Raw genomic sequence first — 25,312 nt, 5'->3', positions numbered from 1 at the left:
TTTTAAGAAATGATTGGACAATTTCAATTACCGAGTTACTTGCTTTTATTGCAATTTTGTATGCTCAAGAAGCATATGAAACAAAATCATTAAAAGCTTGTTATTTATGGTCCAAGAAATGTGGACCTGTTTTCTTCTCGATCACAATGCTTAAAGATCAATTTATGCAAATTCTTCGATTCGTACGACTGAATAATAGAACAAAAGATTCTTTACATACAGACAAAATTGAGTATACGATGGATAGAATAAATGTAATGTTATACAATGCTGAATATTATAAATTTTATATAAATATATACCTCATAATTTCTTTCATAAGTTTTATTTATATTGTTTTTAAGTCATCTTGCTTTGAATATTTTACATTTATTTATCACAAATGCATAATCCGCAGTCACATTATAGTCGATGATATCTCCTCGTAACACCATGTACGACTATTTCCTAAAACTATGAGTAGTTATCATTACGAAATCGTTATAGCAGATAGTTTAAAACTTTTACTTAGTACGTAGTACACCTACTCGACCTACTCTGTTCTCGATATAATTTCGTACAAATCCGTATTTCCCTGAATATAATTAAAAATATGGAACTCTCATTCTGTGCACTCTTGCACCCGCGAATGCCGCATCAAAAAAAAAAAAAAAAGTTCGCAGTGCCAAATGTAACGAAATCGACGACAAATAGACTTTGCAAGAACATAGACTTTGAAATGAAAAGTGACTTTACCTGATCGTAAAATAATAATTTCCAAAACGCAAGGCCAGTTACCCTTCGACATTTACAAACACAATGCTCAAGATCTGTGAAATAAATGCGAAATGGCTAAAAATCGGTCCGATATTCCCGTAGTCGGTAAATCTGAATCTCATTGAACGATCGTTACTGAACGATCGCGCGGGACGGAGAGGGATAATTATGGAAGCATGAATATTTATGGAAACTCGTGCACCGTGTAATCTTTATGAGACACAACGGCCGCAGGACGTCGTCGGTGATGGCTCGGCACGGTTTACTTTGTCGGCATGCACTCGCCGAACTCAATTACCCGGGCTTGAAGGGATAGGAACGTAGGAGGTGAGGCATGGGGAGTAAGGAGGAGGAGGAGAGATGTCCAGGTGAAACTACGCGGTCGAAGAAGCGATCGATCGTACGGTTAAGTGGCTACCACGGGGCCCTGCGTTATCTACCCGCTGACAAAAGGACGCGCGATCTACACACAGTTGGGGAAATACGATCTACCTGCTGGTTGAACGGAGGCGCGTGGCTTTTTACGATAATTAACGTGAACCGAGGTTGCCAAGGATCGCGCAGGAGATGCCGCCGTTCGTACTGCTGGGCCGCTGGAACGTGGCTGTTGAATGAAAATTGAGATATCAGTGTGCACCAGCGTTAATGTGCACGTGGCTTTTTCTTTCGTCAAAGTGAAGTGGAATGTGGTTTTTTTTTCTCCTTTTTTTTTTTTTTTTCTTTTAGGCAGATAAATGGGTATTTGTGATCGGATTACTAGGATTGATGGTACGAAGGTGAATAAGAGGTTGAATATGCATGGGATTAATTGGTTGTACATTGTACGTTTTGATTTGCTATTGACGACTTTTTGTGTATCGAATAAATTTTGAGATGCGCCATCGAAATTTAGGTATGTGCAAAGAGAGGATAAAATGAAGAAAATATTTGCTATACTATGTTTTCTTTTCTATTTCATATAGTTATCATTTGCACAGAATAAATGTGACTTTCCGAACAATAACTTTCAAATTTGCAAAATGTGTAGTTTAGCCACAGAAGTATCGAGATCAATTCCAATATTTGTCTACTACAAAGGTATACTCGATGAATCAACTGAAAGAAGAACAAAAAGGAAAGTATACACTCTGTCTGAGTGGTACAAGTCGGCTGACGAAGTTTTTTCGCTTTTAAGATAGAACAACACGCGAGAAAAAGCAAATATTTATTCTATAGTCTTTAAACCGCGTTTCCAAATATTTTTGAGGTTCGCAAACATTAATACATTTGCTTCTTCCTAAACATACAAAGTCAAAACTTTACAATATTTTATCTCCTTTAACCTGTTAACCGGGTCGTCCTTTAATGTTCCGTCCATAAAAGCTTCGATAATTATGAAATTAGAAATTAATAACAAAGACCGATCAATTTCAGTTAAGTCAACTTTAGATTTCCCAAATATTAGGTCATCCCATAAGTTCGTGCCGTTTTTCGAGCGGTTATATATGTTATTTTTTTTAAACACCTATGAATCGTTGTCTTAGGTATTTTCAGAACATTTGACATCTCTCAAACTGTCGAACTTCGTGATTTTTCAACAAGATCCCGAATTTTATCTTCATCTGTCTGAGGAGGACGCCCGGAGCGTTCCTCGTCTTCTAAACAGAAATTCCCAGCTCTAAAACGTTGGGACCACTTCCTACAGGTGCAAGATGAAAGCGCATTTTCTCCGTAAACAGCACATATGTTTTTCGTGGCAATTGTTACAGAACTTCCTTTCCGAAATTCATATAACATGAGATGTCGAAAATGGATCACTCATGATTTTTTACTGTTAGAAGTCACTATGTTCACTATATTACGATCTTATACCCACGAAAATCTGCTCTACCCTGTTCTCGATCAGCTAAACTCAAGTGCATTAGTCCCTTATCGCCGTATGTTTATAAATCGACACATGAAATGTATACACAAAAGTCGGCACGAACTTATGGCATGATCTAATACATATAAATGTAATCTAATAAGGGTTTACTACCTATACGTAACAACAACAGAAGATGTCTAAATAAAAGAATTATACGGGGTGGTTGGTAACTGGTGGTACAAGCGGAAAGGGGATGATTCTACGCAAAAAAAGAAGTCGAAAATATACAATACAAATTTTTCGTTTGAGGCTTTGTTTTCGAGAAAATCGACTTTGAATTTTCGCTCGGTACGCGTGCACTTTATCACATCTCGTTATAACGGATCTCACTGTAGATCGTTGTCTCGATGGAAAAATTAAAAAAAAAAAAAAAAACCTTTTTTTACGTGGGGAAATCCGGCGGATTTTTATCGGCTAAAACCCCACGGGCGGGCCTAGGTGTAGTTCAGCAACGAGTGAAACCGTTCTCCGGGGGTACTTTCCAAACACTCATAGAAAGCACAACAACATAGTAGGCAAGGGGGGGGGCCCACTTGCCCGTTGTATATACTTCTAAGATGATATTTGGTTTTCCACCTTGGCTTGCCCAAGAGTGGTCTCGAACTCGCGACATCTTACTACCACATACGCCCTTTACGAGCGTAGCTAGCGAACCCGCCGAGTATTTACTAGTTATTGACGCATTATGTTCATCAAGTTGTCCTTATACTCTGGTATAAGAAAACTCTGGTCTTCAGTGTTGCTACAACGAACACGTGTTTTACAGCTGATAAGATAATAAAATATAGAATATATAGAATAGAAAATATAGAATAAAAATTTTTCGTTTGAGGCTTTGTTTTCGAGAAAATCGACTTTGAATTTTCGCTCGGTACGCGTGCACTTTATCACATCTCGTTATAACGGATCTCACTGTAAATTGTTGTCTCGATGGAAAAATTTAAAAAAGAAAAAAAATTTTTATTCTATATTTTCGACTTCTTTTTTCGCATAGAATCACCCCCTTTCCGCTTGTACCACCAGTTACCAACCAACATTATTTGAATGACGAATTATATCCCCGGTCAATAAATTAAAATTAGAAAATTACGGATAATAAATACAGCGAAGCTAGTGATCATTGGAACGGCGTTCTATGCGAATAAAGAAATAGAATATCGGAAGCCAATGACCGCGTATATTTCTCGCTATTTTAAGTGGATAGGGTAACGTAATATCACTTTTCCTTGAAAATAAAGCGTTACAGGTTATTGTAAACTGTAACGTAACGAAGCATGTCTCTCGATTACTTTGCTAGCCACGATTGCGATACTATTGTTACGCTTGCCTATGCGCTAATTGGCACAAACGTTACGCGATTCGTTTTACTAATTAGCGGCCCGCTTGGAATACCGATCGTCTACTCGCTATCTCATTCAGTTTACGTCATTCAAGCCTATAGGAATATCACATTCCGATAGGAAGCATGAAAATTGACTTGAAATATAGTAACATCGTCGTTAATTTCACTCGTACGTTGAAATATATGAAAATATCTATAGCCTCGATATATGTCATATCTAATCCTATCAATCATACGTTATTCGAAATTGTTAAATCTCTAAAAACCGATCCAACTAGATCCTCGAATATGACGAATATGTTTATTATGGTTCTGTCATTGAATTTTAAATTTTCATTCCCGTTAAATATCCATGAAATCTTTAATATGATATTTAATTCGTCGGATATTATATTTCCTATTTCTACTAAATTTCCATAAAAGTTCACTGAAATTTAGGGTATCCACTTTCACTATGTTTCCAATATATGTAATAGTTATATGTCTAATCTATAATAATCTGAACCATCTTTGAAATCGTTGAACTCGGATATGATCATTTCTATTGGATTTGTACTTTCATAAAATTATATCACTTTCTAATCGAGATCACTAGCTTCACGCTAGAATATCATAAAAGTCACTAAATCCCTGTCTCCACTAAATTGTCGCTCCGTATAAAATCACTAAATCTCAGCAGCTGCTCGTATCAAGTACATTGCAAATTGTAAAAAATGTACTCGCTTCTTGCGTCAAACGCGAATCGTGGCCGGCATAGCAATTACACGGCTCTTGTACGAGGCGCACGTTGTGTCTGCGAGAGCATCTGATATAATTTTTCAAAGGTATCCAGCTCTTCGTAAATACGCGATACCGAAGCGTTTCCTGGAAATCTTCATACGACACTCCGAAGCAAAGTGTTCGTCTTTAATACGCGTATCATATACGTGAATGCTCCTCCTCGTAAAATAAACTAGGACAACAACTTACCTGCGGTTACTGCGTGCACGTGTTTGCTGGATGCTAAAGACGTATGAAAGGCATTATTGCGAACGCACGTCCCGCCATCGTCGACTCCGTACATCGTTCTTTCTCATTTTCTCGCTCCAAGAACAGATTTACATCGAACTCCGGAGATTAACTATCGGGAAAATTATACGAAATAAATAAACGTGGAAATGTTTCCACTGTTTCCAATGATCGACCTTGTTTCTTTACATTTTTTATTGTTCATTATATTTTAACCTGCTAACTGGGTTATGCTTTAAACAAAAGTTTCTCTAATAACGGAATTACACGTACGTGCATTTTAAACTTAATAAATATAATTATAATTTATTTTTCGCATAAATGCAATACGATACTTACGTTATTTTCAAGAGTGACAATCTAGATGTCGAGTTAATGTCTTTCTCCACTAAAAACATAACGCGTTTTTCGAAGAATTAAGAATGATGTTGAATTAACATCCGCTACTATCAAAATTTCACTATTCCTAGATTATTAGATTTATAAAATAGTATCTAACGCTTAGAATAAATCGTCCGAAATTTTATAACTATATTGTATTCTATCAAAAGGCAAAAAGTGTGTATGTATCATGTACCTTAAAACGGTAATATACTTTTGCGTCCAATTTAAGCTCGATAATACGATACAGTGCAATGTCAACAAGAGTTGCTCAGCAAACAGGGACTATTATCGATTAGACGCGAATGATAATTCCCGATTATCTCCCTTTCGCTTGAGGAACGCGTACCTTGCACCTATCATCTCCATACTACGTCTTTTCTCCAACAAACGCTGTAAGTTTGACGGTGCATTGTTCCCATGCCGATGCATCGTACGTTAGCCGAGTATCGATACGGGATATGCTTCGCAGCCAATTATTATTGCCATTTAGATAAGGAACGCAGTTAGTTAAGCCTGAAGATCCTCTAACGATCATCGTGCGGTGTTCGTATCTCTTTCGTAGAGTGCACCGATGCAAAGCCGGGTTCGATGATTTTTTACTCTTTTTGGGAACATAGATGAACACACACGTGGGTTCGAGTGTTAATGTCAAACGTGAGGCGAAATGGGAAGAGTGAACGTGTCAAAATGCACGCTGAAGATTGTGAAAGATTTAGAAAGCATCGATTAAATGATATTTAGATGTTCTGTGAGATTGAAATATCAATAGATGTATAATTATGCTGGTAGGATTTCAGTTTGAAAGACGATGTGTGTATTTATTCCATAAAATTCTTTTGCGTTAGAGTAGAAAGGAACACGTAAGAAGACACATCAATTATTCAATTAAATCAAATGATTTAAACAAATTTAATGCTTTCAATATGTAGATAAAATATTCTTTTTTATGTGAACTTGGGATACAAATGGCAAACATTCTTTCGAACACTTCTCATTGCGAACTATAGTAGCTATCCTGATCTTCAATATCGATTCGATATCAATCATATCTAAAATATAGCATTGTACGTTATTGTGTATTACGTAATATAAAATTACGTTATTACATTGTAACATTGTATAAACTAAACATCTGATCGACTCGTTGTATTAACTCAACTTTTTTTTTTTATTTATTTATTAAAATTACAATCAATTCTCGCGTTGAGAATTTTCAGTAATTTTTCTGGCGTGGCGCAGTGACATGGCTGATTATTTATAATAAGTTAATACTTATTATAGATAAGTATAATTTATACGTAAGTATTATAAATAAGTAAATATTACTTAATTTAGATAACTAATTGAATCTGGCGTTTAGGTCTAGCGGGTAGTGCCTCTTCAGCCTGCGAATCTGGTCCATCGTATCAAGTAGTCCAGTGATTAGGGGGTTTCGATGTTTATTGACTCTTTTGCTATATCTGTCGCTATATTTTGCTATTTCCTCTTTGACTGTGGGTATCTTGAGGTCGCGGTGTATTGTTTCATTGGTTACATACCAAGGTGCATCAATTAGGGATCTTAGCGTTATTAACTCAACTTGCAACAAAGAATAATTCATTTAAAAATACAGAATTGGACAAAATGTATACCCAAACGAACTTGTTAGACATCTCTAAAACCATACTCATACGTTGCAATACCTTTATGACATTCTTATTTATACGACAATTCGAAAGAAGCGTTTTAAAATTCGCAAAGAAATCGTCGTAAGTCATTTCAACGACATTGTAACTTACTATGACTTAGTGCAAGATATGCCATTATTCGCGGAAATGATACACCTTCCATCTGTAGCGTCACAGACCAACTGAAGATGAGCCAGTGTTGTAAAACTAAGGCCAGGTTGATAGCGGCATGAGTAATAATTCTTCTTTCTGGCGCAAAACTGATGGAGTTGTAAATATACCGTTTTACACGATAAAAATAGGAACATACTGTAGACCTTTTATTCGATAAAAACAAATTTGAAATATTTTGAGTTGTTCCACTATCAAAGCAAAGCAACGATTTATTCTTCTGCATGGAGATAAAATACATAAGTTTCTTTACTCGTGGAATGGAGAAACTATTTTCCATAATATTCCATTCTCCGTTCTTCTCAATAAATCACTCGCGACCCAATAGGAAAAAGGCAATTCCATGATCAATGATTCCGCGTTTTCGATCGCCTCACGATGATCGAGCGCGCGAATGCTGCCCTCTATCGGTTCTGTCCCTTTGTTTTCCTCGTCCTCGAAAACTGCAAGCTCTCCCTTTGGTGGCCACTGACCGTAGCGAGAGAGAAGAGACATCGTTGTATGTATCGTTGGTGAAGATCTACGATGCAAATGGGCCGCGTGCGAGAGCGCCGCAGAGCCAGGAGTCGCCGCTTTGAATCTTAATAAGACTTCACTTTCTGGTCTCGTTGATTACGGAATTAAACAAGAGTCCTGTTGGCCGGCAAGGAGGAAAGTTTAGCGGTTTCTCACAGTTACCGAGTGGAAACCGTGATCGAAAAGCGCACGAGGCAATTCAGCCGCCGCAACCCAATTCAATCTAATCGCCGACACCTTGTGGCCGATTGCGCCATCGGAAACGGCGCGTCGAATGATGAGTATTCGTCACCGGTACACGGAGAGTATCTCTTGACGAATACGTGTAATAAGACGAGGAATTGTTACGCGATTTGTACGAAAGTTACGTAAGCCTTGAAATAAATACCATTTCTCGACCTGTGCGTCTCTTTAATGGTCCCAAACGCTTCTCAATCTTGTCAGGAGAGCCTGCTAGTCGAGAAATGGGGCAGCACGATATCGTCAACGTGTAATGACGTATGGTCGAAATGTCCCATTAGCTGGGAAAACGATTTGCCAGGTTCTTCTGCTAGTGAATATGATTGCAGTAGAACTGAAACTTTACTATTTGCGCTATTTGGGATTTATTTTCTCAATTGCATGATTCTGTTCTTCTCTCTGTATTTTTCGACTCGCGACGAATGTTTGAAGGAGAAACTGGAAAGATATGGAGATAACTATGAAATTTGGATCTATGTTTGAATAAGTACACGTATAAGAAAATACAGATTTGGGATAGGCTCGCGTCGTTATGTCAGATAAATTATAAGGTTCAGTCGAGCGATGTATGTTTTTTCATAATTGATTCTCTAGTCGATAGGTATGTGAATTGCTGAAATTTCATATAAGTCGGTACGCAATGCACGTGTTAATTTGTGATTTATACATATTATGCTAGTTGACTCAAAATCAAATATTTTTTTACAAAAGAAATTTTATATTTTCTTCCATATCTCGCTTCTTCCATAGTTCGCAAAAAAATGCAACTAGCATTTTTAATTTTTGTTCAATACATTTCAACCTTTTTTAACAAAATATTCATTATATTGTAATTGCTGTAAGTATATTTGTAGTTACATGTATCATAGAAGAACCGTATTTAATAAAATTATGAAGTTGGCAGATGGTAATGGGGGAACCTCGATAAAGGCTATTTCTGTAGAACTCGTTTAATATTCATTTAATAGTAAGTTCATATATAAACGATTATTTATAATACCGAGTCCAGTGTGCTGCGAGTCTCGTCTCTGACTAATAGAATACATTATTATCTAGAATTCGATCTTAGAATTCGACAAGTACCTCTTTTATTATGAACTCCTCAGTTTTATGATTTAATTAGCCTATGATTTTACTTATACAACCTACAGTATCCTAAATTAAAAATGATAAAACAAATATACCAGATAGAATAATATATTCTCTATTGCTCGTAAAATTACTAAATGGCAACAATTGATAATATTTATCAGAGTGACTTTATATTTACGACACTGAACACAAATCCTCCATCAAAAGGGATGATCAGAGGAATCGTTGCTGAGCGATGAACGACGATTCACCGGAATGAAAAATATCCCGATACAATCTCGTAGAACGACGAGCAGTGCAAGCTTAGAAAAATGTCGCATCCGTTTCATGGCACTTTTATCTTTTTCCAGTTGTCACGAACACGTGACGCTATCTCGGATCGCGAAATGGCTGTGGGGACTATGATGTATCGGCAATTCGAGGAGAGCCAAATGAACATACTCGAACGACACTCCGAATCACCCAGCCAGCATGAATGAAGCTACGCCACGGAGATATCATCTTAACGATTCGTATCCATCAGACCCGATGCCAATTCTAGAATCCTGCTACCATCGTTGATTTCGCGACGGTATAAAAAAATCTGCCGTTTAAAATAAGCCAATACGAACGATCCCACTAGCTGTGCGTGTTCCAGTAACTATGGCTGTGGCTGTGGCTGTGACTGTGGTGAAACCACTTTCTCGATCGAACGACAGCTATAGAGAGAGCCAGCCCCTGTACCAAGAGTCGCCTGGTGTGCTCTAAGTCAAGTGCTCGATTTGCTCGAGTTCAGCGGCCCGTAAGCATTTCAATCGACCGACAACATTTCATCCACGGAAGCTAGCCACGCATACGCGGAAAGTCAATTAGAGAAACATGCGTGAGGTTCAAAGAGGGAATGAGATGGAAGAGAGCCACCTCCTTCGGAGGAGATGCGTTTTTATAGTATAGAAGGACGTGAGTGTTTATAGTAGTGGTCAAAAGTTTGGAACTACTTACATGGTTGTTACGATACCAAATGTGCCTTTTATTTTGCCAAGTGGGAATGAATGTCGTACTAAGTGTCATAAGTCATAAAAATATTAAAGATACTTTAATTCCGAATGAAACATCAATTTGATTTTTGTTTCTGATCTTATCTCGGGGAACCATATACAGTTGGTAAATATTGATGAAAACAGCAGTTAATATTAATGCTTTTTATTGAGCATTTAAAATATCAATGGAGACTTAATTCTGTTTACATGAATATATTTACTATCACTATGATATCTCCCTTTAATTTACATCGTTTAGATAAAAATATGTTTAGTATGACGTTAAAACACTCAAATCCTTAAACGCAAATTATGCACAAACTAAAATACATGTAGAAACTACAAAACTTTTTCACAACGATATATTTAGATGTATCTTATACGTACCTTGACATGTAAATCCCACATAGACGATCACGAGGTGTACAGTGCACACGATGTAGCATCGCAAAGTCGCTGTCCCTTGCAAGCCAACTCGCGTGCACTGCTATCTCGATAATAGAATGATCTATCTGCAACGAGCGGCAACAATAAGCGAGCAAGATATTATTCCGATACACCAGGACGGACTGTATCTCAAGCACGCTGGTACTTGATCTGGGAGCAACCAGTACCTAACCCAACAAATAACAATACAGTATTGCCCTCACGTAGCATACGGGGCCTAGGATCACAGCGCCATTATGCGCCAGCAGCAACAGAGGTTCCTCATCGGATTCCTCTTCCCATGCTCTGTTACCGTACACACAACACTCTTGGACAACAACGGACAGACATGAATCATCCATCCTTCTTCCACCAATACTTAGAGCTTGACCATTCTCTGGTGGCCTCCTCTTCTCCGCTGTCTCACCGGATCCAGTACGTTTTCAATACTTAATGCACCATGGATGAAGCCCCGTTCAATTACTCGCAACACGATACCATGGCTATTTATTGTGGTCTGCCGAACGGTTGGATATCTCTCTTCCTCTTTCTTCCCTGCTGCACTTCTTTCTTACTCTGAAACCGTCTTTTTGTTCTTCTTCTTCTCACCTGTTCTTGTGTCTACGCTCCTTCGATTTCCACTGTGCCATTATTTTTTCGCCTTGCTATCTATACACAGAAACAGTTCCGTCCATTGTCCTTGACATAATTCAAACTGCATTAGGATTCTTTCGTGTTTTTGAATCGATTTCAGAAAAGGAAGTTTGAGGTTCTTAAGACCAAAGTTCTGTGAGGTTCTTAAACTTAAGTTTTTATAGCAGTTAACAGGTTAAAACTCTGGGAATAATACGTGACAAGGAGATTTGTTTTGTTGAATTTAGTAATATGGTTAGTTGATTGGGAAGAAGTTATTATAATCCAACAGAAAACAATATCAAATAATTTACCAAAAAAAGTTTAATCTTTTATCAGGAGCAACTTATTTTCCTATTTTATAAAAAACTTTCCCTCAGAGAATCAAGTAAATCTAAACGAGATGTCTTCTCATAATGCTTGCGAGTCCTTCTTTCACTGGTTCCTCTAACACAGTTGCGCCTCCTACAATTTTCAAACTTCCCCGGAAGAGGTCGCGACACGGACGACTTTATTACTATTTTCTCGCAATGTATCGCGTTTACGAGCGATATTCTGTGAATTTCCGGATCAAAAGAGAGACAGAGTGAGAGGCAGAGAGAGAGAGAGAGAGAGAGAGAGAGAGAAACTTCATTGCAAAGAGATTACTGAGGGCAGATACCGAGAAAGGTTATTCGAGAGACCATCCCTTCGCAGAAGCGGGGCGGCGTGCAACATGGCGAACGTAATAGACGATCGTTCACGAGCGGCTTTCACACGATAAACAATCGATACTCGACGTCCTGTTGTTAATCCAGGATTATCGTCCTCCGGCAGGGTGGAGGCTGTTATCGAGCAACCAGGAAGCAATTGGAAGCCCTTTTCACGCTGAGAGCTATTCTTGACGCGGATTGCTATCGTCTCGCGAGCTATCTTTCATTTGCCGACGAGATCGCTCTTGTATATCCCCTAGAAAGACATATGACAGCTATCATCTTTATATGAAATTCTATGAAACAGTTTGTTGTTTCGAAAACGGCTTTCATGCCTCTAGAAACGTCTGTACTTCGAAAGGGCATTGACCAAGATAGTAATTAGCATATATCAATATCATGGAGAGAGATGGTGAATCTCAAATATAAAATCTCAACTTCGGCACTTCACGCACTCGGAAGATGCAGATTCGTACAATATAAAATATCACACGAGGATAATATATATGTCCATTTTCGTGAATTTTATGACTTTTATGCCTTCCATCCTTATCAATCGATGCCATTTAGAAAAATATCCCTCGAACCTTTACAGTTATCTCATTGATACTTCGATCGGAATTTTACTCCTAATGTTTGAATTATTTAAAAAATCGCAGCAATGAATAAGCGAATCTGCCATTCAGTAAATAAACGATTTCGTTCTGCGTGATCGCTGAGGTGTCTCGTAGTGGCTGACGGTAACATCTATTCCGACAAGCGACCGCGACTCACGCCACTCTGTCTCAGCCGACATTGTAACGATCGCATCTAGATCCTCGACTAGGGTTACTGTTGCTTCGTGTCAGGGACATGGACGTTTCCACTCGATCGGTACGGCCTCTTGAATAAACAGTAAACCGCCAATATAGTTGTTTTGAATTGGAACCTTTCCACGTATTTTCCCCTTAGATGACTTTTCTAGTAACTCTAGAAACCATAGAAGGTGGAATATTTCTTTAAAATTTAGTACTTTTAAAATACAGATGTATACTACATATTCCTATGTAGTTTCATTGACTAACAATCATTGGCATCTTTATTTTTATATTTATTTATTTTTTTAATATTTAATATGAAAGCATAAGGTTAGATAATCCATCTTATGAATATTATAAAATTAAATAATTCGATTTATGACTATTTTTCAATATTTTACAGACATGAAAAAAGATAAAGACAAACATGTCTAGCTCGAAAATCAAATAAAAAGGCGATTTTGGAAACATAGGATTGATCTACAGCGTATTGTATTCTAAAACTGCTCTCCTTGAAAGAATAGCTTCATTAATTGTCTAATTAATTAATAACTTATAAAAATACAATGTTGCACATACGCAAGGAACGTAAAAGAATTTAACTCAACCATGAAAAAAGGAACTAATTGATGTCCCGATAAATACACGGTCAAATGTAAATGAAAGATCGAAGAAAGCAAAGCCGCGGGGAAAATCCGAGAAGCACAAAAAGGAAGAGATTGAAATTAGATTACCTTCTAGTAGGTAAGGTCGAAATGAATGCAGATTAAAAGCGAAAGGAAGAAAACGCAATGGAGCTGGTGCGTGCCTCCCGGGGGCAGACGTCTCCTGACGTCTTTTTCAGAGGTCGAACGAGACACGACGAATCGCGGAGCGCGGCTTTACGCGTTGCTGCCTTCTTCCTCTCGTCCATTCCCCAGTTATGATTTCTCACAGTCAGTAATACGAATTACCGTTGGTGTATCGTTTATATACCTAACAGCCGATGTACATGCGACAGTAACAATAACAACGAAGCATGGCAAAGCAAGAAACTCTAGCGCTAGACAACATCAACTTCTAAACTGGCAGAGAGTTTTAAGCGCTCGCAAATAACAGCCTGAGGTCGGGCGAGATAGATAAGAGGTTAAAAGGTTCAACCGTGAGATCCCGAGATTCTCGAAATAGTTGTACTATTAACAAATCTTCGCACGCCTCGTTGCTTACCCCGTGCGAAAACATCTCCTTGCTTACTTTAACGGATTTGTCTAGCTGTTTCGCGATTCATGATAGTCATTCATAGTGATCGATACTGTTAGAATTATTAGATTTTAAGCTTTCAAGCTTAATAATGAACGTCACGCTTTCAGGCTTTCTTCAGGCGACAATCGTGTTATGAATTGTATTTTTGTTTAGTGAACATTATCTACAGTTCACTTCTTCGCAAATACTTGAATACCGCATCCATCAAATGGCAAATACTGAATATCATGTCAGCTATATCCACTTATTTAGGTCTTGAAAACTAACATGCAGAAAAATTGGACGATATGTCAAACTAGTATAATAAATATGTCACATATGTGACATAATTCCTACACAAAACCCGAAGAAGTAGGACGCAGAAAATTCCACCGTACAGGAAATCGTTCACCATCGCTATAAATTCTACTGATCTCGATTCACGGGATAACTATATCCCGCGTTCACGATCAAAAAAAAATTGAAAGCACCGTTGTCTTCGCATCGTGTGCTCGTAAGCTAGAAATAATAGCTCGTTGCTATTTTGGTGGAAACCCGTTACGGGTTTATGGTTCGAACGAGATGCTCGCGTCTCCGGTAACGTGTACAAACTGACCTAACTTCATCCAACAGCCTCAACCAGATTGGTTCAACCCACGCGTATGAAAAGCAGAAGAAGAGGAAGAAGAAGAAGAAGGAAGAGGTATCAATGAGAATACCAAGCTGTGATTCCTGGAACGATCAACGACCGATAACTCTTTAGCCCCGAAGACCTAAACAATGCCGGATATTCGTATCACTTGTAGGATAGTAGATAACCTCTCTGTCCTCGTCGTGCTCCCTTTTCAGTTTCGTTTTCCCTCTTTCTCGGCAGCGCTTTCCTGTTGCCACGGGGAGTTGCCGACAAGGCGGTCGTCGATTGCAATTTGCCGATACGATTCTACCTGCCGCATTGCGCGCCGTGTTTCCTCCCTTTCTCTCTTTCTTCGCCTATTCTTCTCCTTGTCCTCTTTACATGATCCCCCTTTCCCCGTTTTATATTCTTCTCTCCCTATCTATTTATCTATATCTCCTTCTTCTTCTTTCCGTTCGAGTTCGGCTTAAAATCCGTGTGTCGAGACCAGTCGATTTGTACTAGCCTGGTACCGGGAGATACATCTTTCCTCAGGTAACTACCCATAGAGAGCATCTAAGCGGTGGATCCGAACCGACTGGCCAATATGTATCGCTAACCTGGCTCGTGTGTAAATGGCACCCTACCTGCTTGCAACGTAATATTGGCACGAATGAGACCAGATACTCACCAGATATGGGCTTTTTCCCGACTAACTGCCGCTGTGTTATCTACCTATCTTATTTGTGTGTAAAGCCTCGTTTAAATTAGTCAAGTTACCTGAATTTAAGCAACTTGAGACCGCTTTACTGTTCTCAACTTTGAAATATCCTTTTAAATTCCTTCTCATCCTTCTTCTCATTGTTTACTTGTCAAGTAACTTAATGTAAACTGTTGTAGATCCACTTATAACCTAATGATAGCCAATGATGTTAAGTCAATAAGTTAATAAACATATTGAGGATTAATAAGTATTTGGCTTGTATATGTCATGGAGTATTCCAAGAGACTTTTCTCGACTTTACAGGACTACAATATATCAACTGTAGATTAGGATACAGCTTGTCATTGCTGGAATCATGCGGCATGACGGTTCACAATGGATCGTTTTCTTGAGCCAGCAGAGGACTCGATCAGGCATCGCTTTAACGACGCAGAGTGACGAAGGAACTTGGCTCGATGTCTTAACAATTGTACCGTTTGTGCACGCTGTTTGCTCGTGCATTGTGCATCGCACATATAATATTAAATCCACGGCACGATACGCCTGTGAGAACCTGTTTTGCAAGTTGAAAAACAGTATACATACTAAAAATAAGATTACTTTCAAGTGTTTACAATGGTGGTAAGAATATTTTAGGCTAGACAGAATTAAAATGACTAATATAGTCGTTTTACTATTTCGAATAATCTATGAAGGAATCTATTTAATTCTTTGTAGTCGTAGCATATTAAAATTAATCGGACTAGTATTTAATGAAATACCTAACAACATTCTTACCGCAACAACGCTGCCAACCCGAAAGGCAAGAGCCAACGTTTATTTATCATGACACGGTAGAAAATGTACTCGATATTATCTCTTTACCATCGTGAAGAAAAAAAGAGGTAGAGCTTCGACAGCTCATCCTCCTACAATAGAAGGTGATATTCGCGTTCGTAATGGGTGTGAAGACGCGGCGTGCATAAAAGAGTCCGCTATACATTTGCAACGGGTATCCAAATGAATCGACAATCTGTACTCGACATGGCCAATATCACTTTACCTGATAACGCGTCATGTGCTATTTTGATGATGCACCACCAAAGACATGAAATAAAAAATATTGTGTAAAACATTGTGGCAAACGACAAAATTAATTTTTTTGCATAACATGGCTAACTTATACATGGTATAATATTCGTACCCGTTTCCTTAAATCAAACCCATGCCATTGCCTTTTGATTCTCATAAAAGTTCCAACTACTTTTTTTTCCTTTTTATATTGTAACAAAATAACAGAAGAAGCAAACATCAATTCTCTAGACGAGCCGCCAAAGCTCGATAGCATTGCCCGTTCGCTTCCTAGGCTAGGCCAGTGTCATTTCATCATTGCGCGAGCGCGCAAGGGGAGGTATGATCGTAACGCGTACGTGTATGCGAAACGTGTAGATGAGAACATGCACGGGCAGGGCAGGGTGCCAACCCATCCGTGGGCGGTTCCGGCCGATTCGCTCGAATAGTCTTGAAATGATCTCGAAGAACTTAAGACTTTCCCATGGTATGTAGCGCCCCCATTGACAGGCGGGCAAGTGTATCAACGGGAGGATACACTCTCTAAGAATTGTTATTCCAAAGAAAGTAAACCGTACCACCACTATCCTGCCGTCTAGCGGCGTGGTCCTTCGGTTATTAATGGCAGCAGTGGTGGTCGCTCGTCCGTGCAACACGGGCGCAAAAGTGTGCGTCCGGTTTTCTACTAGCGCGCAATGCTCGTTCTTCTCCTCCAGCCTCCTAGAAACCTCGCGCTGGCGTTGCCACCATGACACTGCTCCGCAACGCTGAAGCGGACGACCTTGCGCTGTTCGTAAGAACAAGAACCTTACAAGTGCGCATCATGCTTCGAGGGATCGACCCGTCTGTTTTTTCTCCGCTCCTCTTTTTGTTTTTATTCCTGAGTCACGATTAATGCGTTTCAAACAGCCGACCTGTGAAATTGGGACACAGATGCATATCATGCTTGTGCGTTGATTGCACAAAAATTAAAATTCATATTCGTAAAACTGTGTTGATTTTATATGAGTTCGCTAGTTTCCTAAGAGATCTTTCGAAATGAACTAAATGAACAGAATCTGAAATATCAATTTCATTCAGTCCATTCTGCGACTTATATCAAGCTATACTTCCTCTTCCATATTCGAAAGTATAATAGTTAAACGAAGCCAAACCATTAATAACATAAACTGTTATTTGTTTAATTAAAGTAACAATACGTACATCGTTTAAAATAATAACCGTACCAAGGAAGAATCGTAATTTAAAGTAGCAAACTTAGAAAACGTTAAATGTACAACAATCATATCCTATTCTCTACCGACGAAGTATCCAATATCGACGTTTCTTGTATCGTGTCTCGCGGCTTTTCTCTGCTTGTTCTTTCGCTTTTCTAGTTCATTTCCCTTGCTACCGCGCATTGCTCTTATTGGTCTGTTTGCGCAGGCCTGACTGGCTCCCTCTGTATCCCTTACACACGGAGTGTAACACGCATGCGTGGCAGCTAAAGGTGCACCACAGGGGAGACGACAGAGCCGATACCCCATTACGCGTACTTCGTTTATTTTGCGGCTTTGCACGTTACAGATCTTACTATAATATTCCTTTGTACTTACAGCGGCGAGATTCCCTCTCATTATACTTTTTCTCGCGCCAACATTATACGGTGCGCGCCCTATTTTCTTCCCCGCTCCTCAATGTTCCCCTTCGTCGTATTTCGTTTCTTCTTTTCTTGTTTCTCGCTCCAACGTCGCCTCCCTTTTCGCACTTCCCTTGCTCGCGTTCAATTCCCCTAAACTCTTCTTCACCAGTCACTCTCGACTCTCGGTTTTACACGCACGCTATAATCCCGTGGCACATCATCCGTCGATTCCAAAAAAGAAACGTCAAGACTATGAGATCCGGCGCGCGGTCACCTCGATTTCAACCTGCATACATTCTATTTAAGATGCATGCTTTTTGCGGCTCTCGAACTCTGTCGATTTATACCGGGGCCACGCATCTTGATAGAGGGCAGAAAAACGCAACAAAAAGGAGACTTCGCTCTCGTTACATAGATGGAGTTGATTGCTCTTACATGTTTCCCGCCATTTGGCATACTGCCAAGGAAACAATTGAGAGAATTTAGTGGATGTTCGTGTCAATTTTACGTCAGATCGAAGTATATGAAACACGATTAATCGCATAAACGCCATGTAAGCTGATGACCTATGATGTTTGTACAGTTATTATACAATTAAAAAGAAATTAAATAATTAGAAATTTTTAACACTATAAACTATTAAAACTTTGCGACATTAAATGGATTCTACGGAATATAGCCATGTAACCAATTTTTTGGCTATAGGGTTTTCGGGAGTGCACAAATGTAGGTCACATGGAAACCGATCGAATTCAATAGAATTCACACGTTATCAAATGTCACCGCTTGTTTTGTTTTTCGTAAGATAAAATTACCCTACCTTAACAAATTCTTTTATCCGTCCAAAAGCAAGTGGGTCGAAAAAAGAAATGGAAAAATCCATAGGGTTAAAATGGGTGTCGGTTGACGTCGTAAATAGCTTCTCCTTTGGATTTATGCGTAATCTACGCTGACCCACGACAGTCGGTTTAATGTTGCAGAGTTATGCGTCAAGGATAAACAGGCCTCGTTCGTCCACTCGCCTTTGCAACGCTATTGTAACACACGTTTAAATACGCACCTACACGCATGAAGGATACAGGCATATGATTGGAAACAGAATAGAACAGCCTTACGTCGATGCATATGCATGCGGGATTGTGTCACCATATACACGCATGCCTACGTATATGCGCGAAACAACCTCACATACGAACAAGAGGTTCGAGCGCGTGCGCATTAGAGGGATGTAGGACAGGTTGGGAAGCGTTGGTGCGTGCAAGTAAGCAGCACGCGCGTGCACAGGACCGCGAGGTGGATGACGCGCTATGCACAGGCGCAGAACCCAGACCTAGGTCAATCTTTGACGGCCCACGCCAGTCCCTGCGAGGGAGTAGCCGGGCATAACGCGTTCTGCGATGAAGCTGGAGAGAGGAAGGTCGATAAGCAGACGAAAGCAAAGAAGAATGAACGGAGCGGGAAGAAAAACGGGAGAGGAGGAAGAGCAGCATGCGGTACTATAAGAGTTAGCAGGACGGTGCGTGGGTCACAATGTCCGTAGGGTACAGAACCCTTGCTCTTTTCTTCTTTCTCCTTTTTCCTCCTCTTCTTCTTCTCTCATAGTCGTGGCCGTCGCCGTAACCGTCCCCGAGACTCGTCGTCGGTCGGTCGAACCGTCGCGTCGCATCGGTTGATCCATAGCACGACTCGTTATGGGAAGCACACGGGATATTGTTGCTCGTATATATGGAGAGTACGAGGGAAGTGCGCCGTACTTGTACTATGCAGATGATTCCGCGATATGGGCTATTCATTGCGAGTCATTTAAGAGTTTATGCGGTGGGTACGAGCCGCGGCCGCGTACGCGCGATATGTTATTATATTGCGTATCGAAAGGTCCGCTGCGCTGGTAACGCATGCACTGCTGGTTGATCGTAGCTTGCGGTCCTTCGCGCCGTACGCGCCGCGAACACAGCGTACGGCGCCCCCTTCTGCCTCAAATATATAACCAGTACAGACATAGTTACTAGATGACCGAGGATCTAGGAACGTGCCTAGTGCATGTTTTGTTCTTTCATATTTACTCACGTATAACGAACGATTTTTATTTCTTAACGTACTTTTGGAAGTTATATGCTTTTGGGAGTTCTTCTTATATCTACTACATTCACTACAATATAAATGCAAATATAAGAAACCAAAAAATATCTAATCTTTAGTACAGATTTTGGTTTACATTTCACAGTTTACGATTTGGTTTATAGTTAGTACAGTTTAGTACAGATAATGGGGACATCGCACCCCAGGTACTGTGAAATCCACATTTAAAGAAAACTTGAAAAAGAAGAGTTTCATTCTTGAATATATATTGACGAATATTTAATATCCTCACAAAACGAATTTTGGTTCATGTCTTAGATGGAATCATCTCTTAAATTTAACTACGTAGTTAAGACAATACTGTCTAAGGATGAAATTTCTCAATCAATAAACTGATATATGCACACTTAAGGGAACCAAGGTTTCTGTTCTGTAACAAATAAGAAATTTAAATGGTGGTACAATTACATATTATAAAAATAATTGATATTTCCATATCCATTTCCATTGATAACTAGTACTTCGTGGAATAACAGTTAATTCTTCGTCTTAAAAATATTCATCATACTATATACAATATTAAAATCATAGTAAAAGTAATAGAGCATCAAGCTTGCGTAAACGAACCAGATTATGCAATTTTAAAGACGGTTGAATATGATTAGTCTAAGCTAAGGATATCAGCTGGAGAATCGCAACATATTTTTCTTCGGTGAAAATTATGTTCCTATGCGAGGAGCAACATTTCCTTGGAACAGGAACAATAGATACAGCATGGCTAGACGCTCTTATACATGCTTACCATAGTGGCTCTTTTGCAGAGTATCGATGAATAAACAGGCAGAGTTGCGATAAAACGCCCGAAGCTGTCCGTGGCCGGTGTGTTATGCATGCGAGAGAGCGAGGGTAAATGACGGAGGTGGCAGCGTTGATGATGGTGGTGATGCAAAACATGATAATAATAATGACGACGTAGACGTCGCCGAGAATGAAACGGACACGCGTCTACCCGCGTTTCTTCGAGTTATATGCATACGAACCAGATCTCAACTAACGGAATGGAACGCTGAAACTCGATGATCGGTATTCGATTATCAAATTTCTTTTTTCTCTTTACTTCTTATGAAACTACTATTTTCTTTTATTTGCTATTGAGGTTAATGTGTTAACGTAACGTTATATTTGTAATTTCTTTTTACTCAGTTTACATTACTGAATTTTTTCGAATCCACATTGCAATTGAAAAGTTACATTCTCTGCCTTTCTTATAATTTAGAAAATATTTTCGTTATAATATCAAAATATTAAGGACAGGCAATAATAATTAATAGCAAATAACTTACAGTTCAATCTAATATCAATATTATTAACTTCAAAATAACAAAATACGACATGTATATCACATTCACAGTATTCTGCTAAGGATTAAGGATTTGATTAAAGAGATAATCTTTTTTAAATTTGAATTTTTTGATAATCCAATAATTAACATTTGATGGCGCCATACTTTTAACCTGTTACCAATCCGTTACTCTTTATCCAGATTTAACAGTCAAATTTATTAGACAAAATGAAAATCGAAACAATGGAACCATTAAAAAAGAATTAACTCTTTCGTTATGTCGATTTAATTTGTTTAGTTTGAATTCTTAAGACCGAAAGATCGAAACTTCATGATACTGTTCTTCTTTATCTTCTATGCAAGTATAGTGTTCGTTATCTTGAGTTACTTTAAGTTTAAATTCCTTGAACAAAGTGGAGCGATAAATTGAAGGGGAAGAAAACTTGGGATTTCCAGCTACCAATCGTCGAATTAAGTTATACCACCCACGCGATTCACCTCCGATCGAATTATCTTCGTCGTGGGTTCCATTTGCTGTGTTCTTTTCAATTGGCTACTGTTGCATCAAAGATCTTAGCGCTTCGCGTATATATGTATGCTCGAAAGAGGAAATTCATTCTCTCGTTCATTCCTCGCTTCAATCGCCGAATGATTATGGATATTGTTAGAAAAAGTCCTACTTTCAGTTTATTTTAAATTCTTCGATGAACAGATTGTGTTTTGTTTATATTTTCAATCATTAATAAACTCTATACGAGGAAGTAATGTATCTATATATAGATTAGAATGATCAGCTGTACAACGATTTTAATATAAATCATATTATCCACTTGACAGTATAGTAATCGTCTATATACTCTGAAAAATGTGCGAATTCCTGGAGGCCGGTGCATGAAAGTATATTTTCGATATTTCTTTGCAGGAAGAGTACAGCCAACGAAGACGCTTATCCACTCCCAGCGGCAGTCCCAGCCCGCCCAGACCGACAAGGCTGTCAAGATCTACGGGTACACTCACCAGAGAAGAGGAATCCTTTTGCGAGTCAAGCAACACCCTTACCAGAGAGAATCAGGGACAAGAAGCTGAGAGAAAGGGCTGGTTCAAGTCTCTGTCAAGGAAGAACAAGTCGAACATTAAAGTAAGTTTCAGTCCTTATGAGATCACGTCATATTCTAACAATTAAATCAAAATTCCTAAAGAAGTTCATAAGAAGTAATGAGATATCTTATAAATCTGCCCCACGATTTATGAACGTTTCGACTTGGAAAAGATACAAATGATCAAGGGGACACGGCATAAAGTATTCCGGTTTATGACATCATTCATCCGAAACGGTTCTCCAAAGTAATCAAATTCCGCGAACGTATTCCACGAGACCGTTTCCAAAATTGGTAATAAGTGGGCGACATTACAGTAGAGAATGGGATTCCGAGGTTCCCAGCTATGTTGTATGCATAATATCACGATGAACACCTCCACAGTGACGCGACACGTTTGCATCGAAAATTAAAGAGCTCCTAATCAGCTGATAATATCTTTATCCTTAAGAGGCATCTCTTCCATGCTCGTGATGCTTTAAAGATATCAAACTGTTTATTATCGACAATGTTACATATGAACCTGTAAAATATTTGTTCTTAATTTATCAGTATCTTGTAATTCTAATTCGTCCGACTAACTAATTTAAAAAATATTCTTTCCGAAAAATTCCGATTAAAAGAAATTAGCTTTTTCAATTCTTTCGAACGCTAAATGATTAGAAACTCAATTGGTGTATTATCAGTTAAATAAAAATAAAACCATAGAGTCACAATATTCTCGTAAGTTATTTATACAAATTATTATTTACATAGGTTTCAAGAGTTTCGAATCACAAAAACAGAACAAAAGTTTTCGCTTTCGAGATTTCCAGATATCAAATATCCCACCGCCAATTTTTTCTTCAACATTACACATCCCCCCCCCCCCCCCCCCCCCTACAATGACAGGGATACAAACTCCTATCGAATCGACAAGAAGTCGGGCTGTTTTTTACGTTGAGAGACTCAGAAGCTAAGAGTATATGATTTTTACAAGTTGCATCTGATAACGAGCGGATGGATCGTGTGTCCGGTTATCGAGTTCGCGGCGAGCCGACTGAGCAAGTTGGTGCATTCATCAGTCGGTAAAGGTCGCTACGGAGCGGAGCCATTAGGCCGGTACAACCTCCAATTACCTGTTTGATTAAATGCTTAACTAACTCTGCGCTCTGTGGTTTAATTTAATCGTGAGATTAAGTGCCGATCAGGGGGCTGCCTAGCTTTAACCATCGTCCGCGGAATAATCTCTGTCAGGCACCGATTTCGATTCTCTCTGACCGCTTCGATAGGCCGCGCCTGGCCGTCTCTCTGCGGCTATTGCCGTTCGAGATGATTGCGTGCGCGTGAATCTTACCGTAGACGATAATCTATAGAGGATGAGTCGATGGACCAGGGAGATCATGACTCATGAGGGCGCCACGGATGGAAACATTGGAAACAAGCGAGACGCCAGTATTTTTCTCGTTCGTGTAAAGAATATATCTTTCTACCAGGCTTTATTATATTTCGTATAATGTAAAGCATATCGAATTATTCTGTTCTTTGCACACATTCTTTTTTGCTCTTCTTCGTTCGTTTGTCAACGAATTATAATCTTATTTCTTTCCCATTTCGCACCATTTTTATATTGCTCTTTAAAAAGCTCTATTATTTCCGACTTTGGCTTGACATGAATTTCTTTAGTTATCGCGAAGAATTACATATATCATTTTGAATCAATGGAATAAATCCGTGTTTTTATTTTTTTAATTAAATAAGGCAGTGTTTGTTTTTCTTGTTATTCGAGGTAACAAAAATATAGTGTTATAAATTGTTTTCTCAGAAACTAATGAAGATATTGACTTCATTTTTGCTCTGATTAAATGGTACAGGCGAGGCTAAATTTTTAACCAATTTGACTGACCATTTGTTTGAGACGACTTTTAGAGGGAAAAAGAGACGCCTAGATTTGTTTAAATGAAAGATTGTATTAATTTTTTATTATCAGCATAGGGTTTATCCACCCGAATAACATTTACTTGAACCACTTTTTTTTTATTGTCCATAGTTACAAAATAGTTTCTTTCTTGTTGTCTGTTTCAGCGGAATAATCCTGCGACTACGTTAATGATGTTTGCATTAATTTGATTGTTTCAGACAGTGGATAAGAAGCCTAGGATACCGGAAAGCGAAATCTTAACCACCGGAACTGAGGACGAGGAAGCTTCATCCGCACCCGAACGTGTCTCTGTACAAAAAAATTTGCGTTTCTTTGGAGACACTGATCAGGAGTCTGTTTCTTCCAATAGAGATCGCAGGTGGGCTGCATCCATTTGACATAATAGCAATTACGATAATGCTTTGCTAAATAGCAGATTATCGGGAGAGACATATTTCAAATAAATCTCGGGTACCTCCCTTCTCCATTACATATATTTATTAATTTCTTTTTTTTTTTTTTTTTTTTGTATTTTATATCAACTTTTTTCAAATTTTTCAAAAAGGCAAATACCTATAAGTATTCGAAGCAATAAAATGTGCATAAAAAATGTACAAAATAATAAATTAATTTTTATTGCATATATAATTGTTTGCGTTTTATAGAAACAAGCGAGACGACCATGCCTGTTCAGGGCGTGATGTTACGAATTCCAGTCGCCACAATTTGGGTATTTTGTCTCCACCCCGGAAACCACCAAGGCTCGCTGAAAGCGCATTGTCTTCCGGTGAGAGTACAACAGGAGATAGCAGTCAACAAAGTCAGAACTCTCAAAGATCACAGAGATCTGTTGTATATCTTCATGCTGCTACAGGTAATTATTAACAATTGTCAAATGTGTTATAACAATTAAATATATAATATGTATTCAATGTTAAACAGTTTTAAAACTTCAATAAGGAAATGTCCAAATTTATTTTGTACCGTTAAAAAGTTCTTAAATTATTCTTCTTGAG

The 25,312-nt window shown here is 38.7% G+C and overlaps 1 protein-coding gene and 2 long non-coding RNA genes across 9 annotated transcripts in view; 1 reads left to right on the top strand and 2 right to left on the bottom strand.

Annotated features, from left to right (window-relative positions):
* LOC126875939 (uncharacterized) overlaps positions 1-25,312 on the top strand; it is a 174,079-nt gene that overhangs the window by 147,307 nt on the left and 1,460 nt on the right. For all 3 annotated transcript variants that reach the window (XM_050638869.1, XM_050638868.1, XM_050638870.1), the window contains exons 4-6: positions 22,222-22,437; positions 24,515-24,675; positions 24,962-25,170. In XM_050638869.1, coding sequence (XP_050494826.1) covers positions 22,222-22,437; positions 24,515-24,675; positions 24,962-25,170 — 586 coding nt within the window. The remainder of the gene's footprint in view (positions 1-22,221; positions 22,438-24,514; positions 24,676-24,961; positions 25,171-25,312) is intronic.
* Positions 13,096-19,172, bottom strand: LOC126876145 (uncharacterized). Of its 5 annotated transcripts, none has more exons than XR_007693978.1 (4): positions 17,853-18,692; positions 16,391-17,171; positions 15,543-16,267; positions 13,096-15,396 (listed from the first exon to the last, which is right to left on the bottom strand). It is a non-coding gene; the product is annotated as an uncharacterized LOC126876145 (long non-coding RNA). The 5 variants fall into 5 exon arrangements; XR_007693963.1 differs by lacking the exon at positions 13,096-15,396 and adding an exon at positions 18,699-19,172 and having other exon boundaries at positions 15,441-16,267; positions 17,853-18,335; XR_007693967.1 differs by lacking the exon at positions 13,096-15,396 and adding an exon at positions 18,699-19,170 and having other exon boundaries at positions 15,441-16,267; positions 17,853-18,164.
* LOC126876195 (uncharacterized) lies at positions 20,048-21,039 on the bottom strand. Its single transcript, XR_007693995.1, has 2 exons — positions 20,760-21,039; positions 20,048-20,387 (listed from the first exon to the last, which is right to left on the bottom strand). It is a non-coding gene; the product is annotated as an uncharacterized LOC126876195 (long non-coding RNA).

Source organism: Bombus huntii, chromosome 2, assembly GCF_024542735.1.
Source record: "Bombus huntii isolate Logan2020A chromosome 2, iyBomHunt1.1, whole genome shotgun sequence".
Classification (NCBI taxonomy): domain Eukaryota; kingdom Metazoa; phylum Arthropoda; class Insecta; order Hymenoptera; family Apidae; genus Bombus; species Bombus huntii.
Note: the sequence above shows the minus strand (reverse complement) of the source record. Positions and strands in the feature narration are given on the sequence as shown.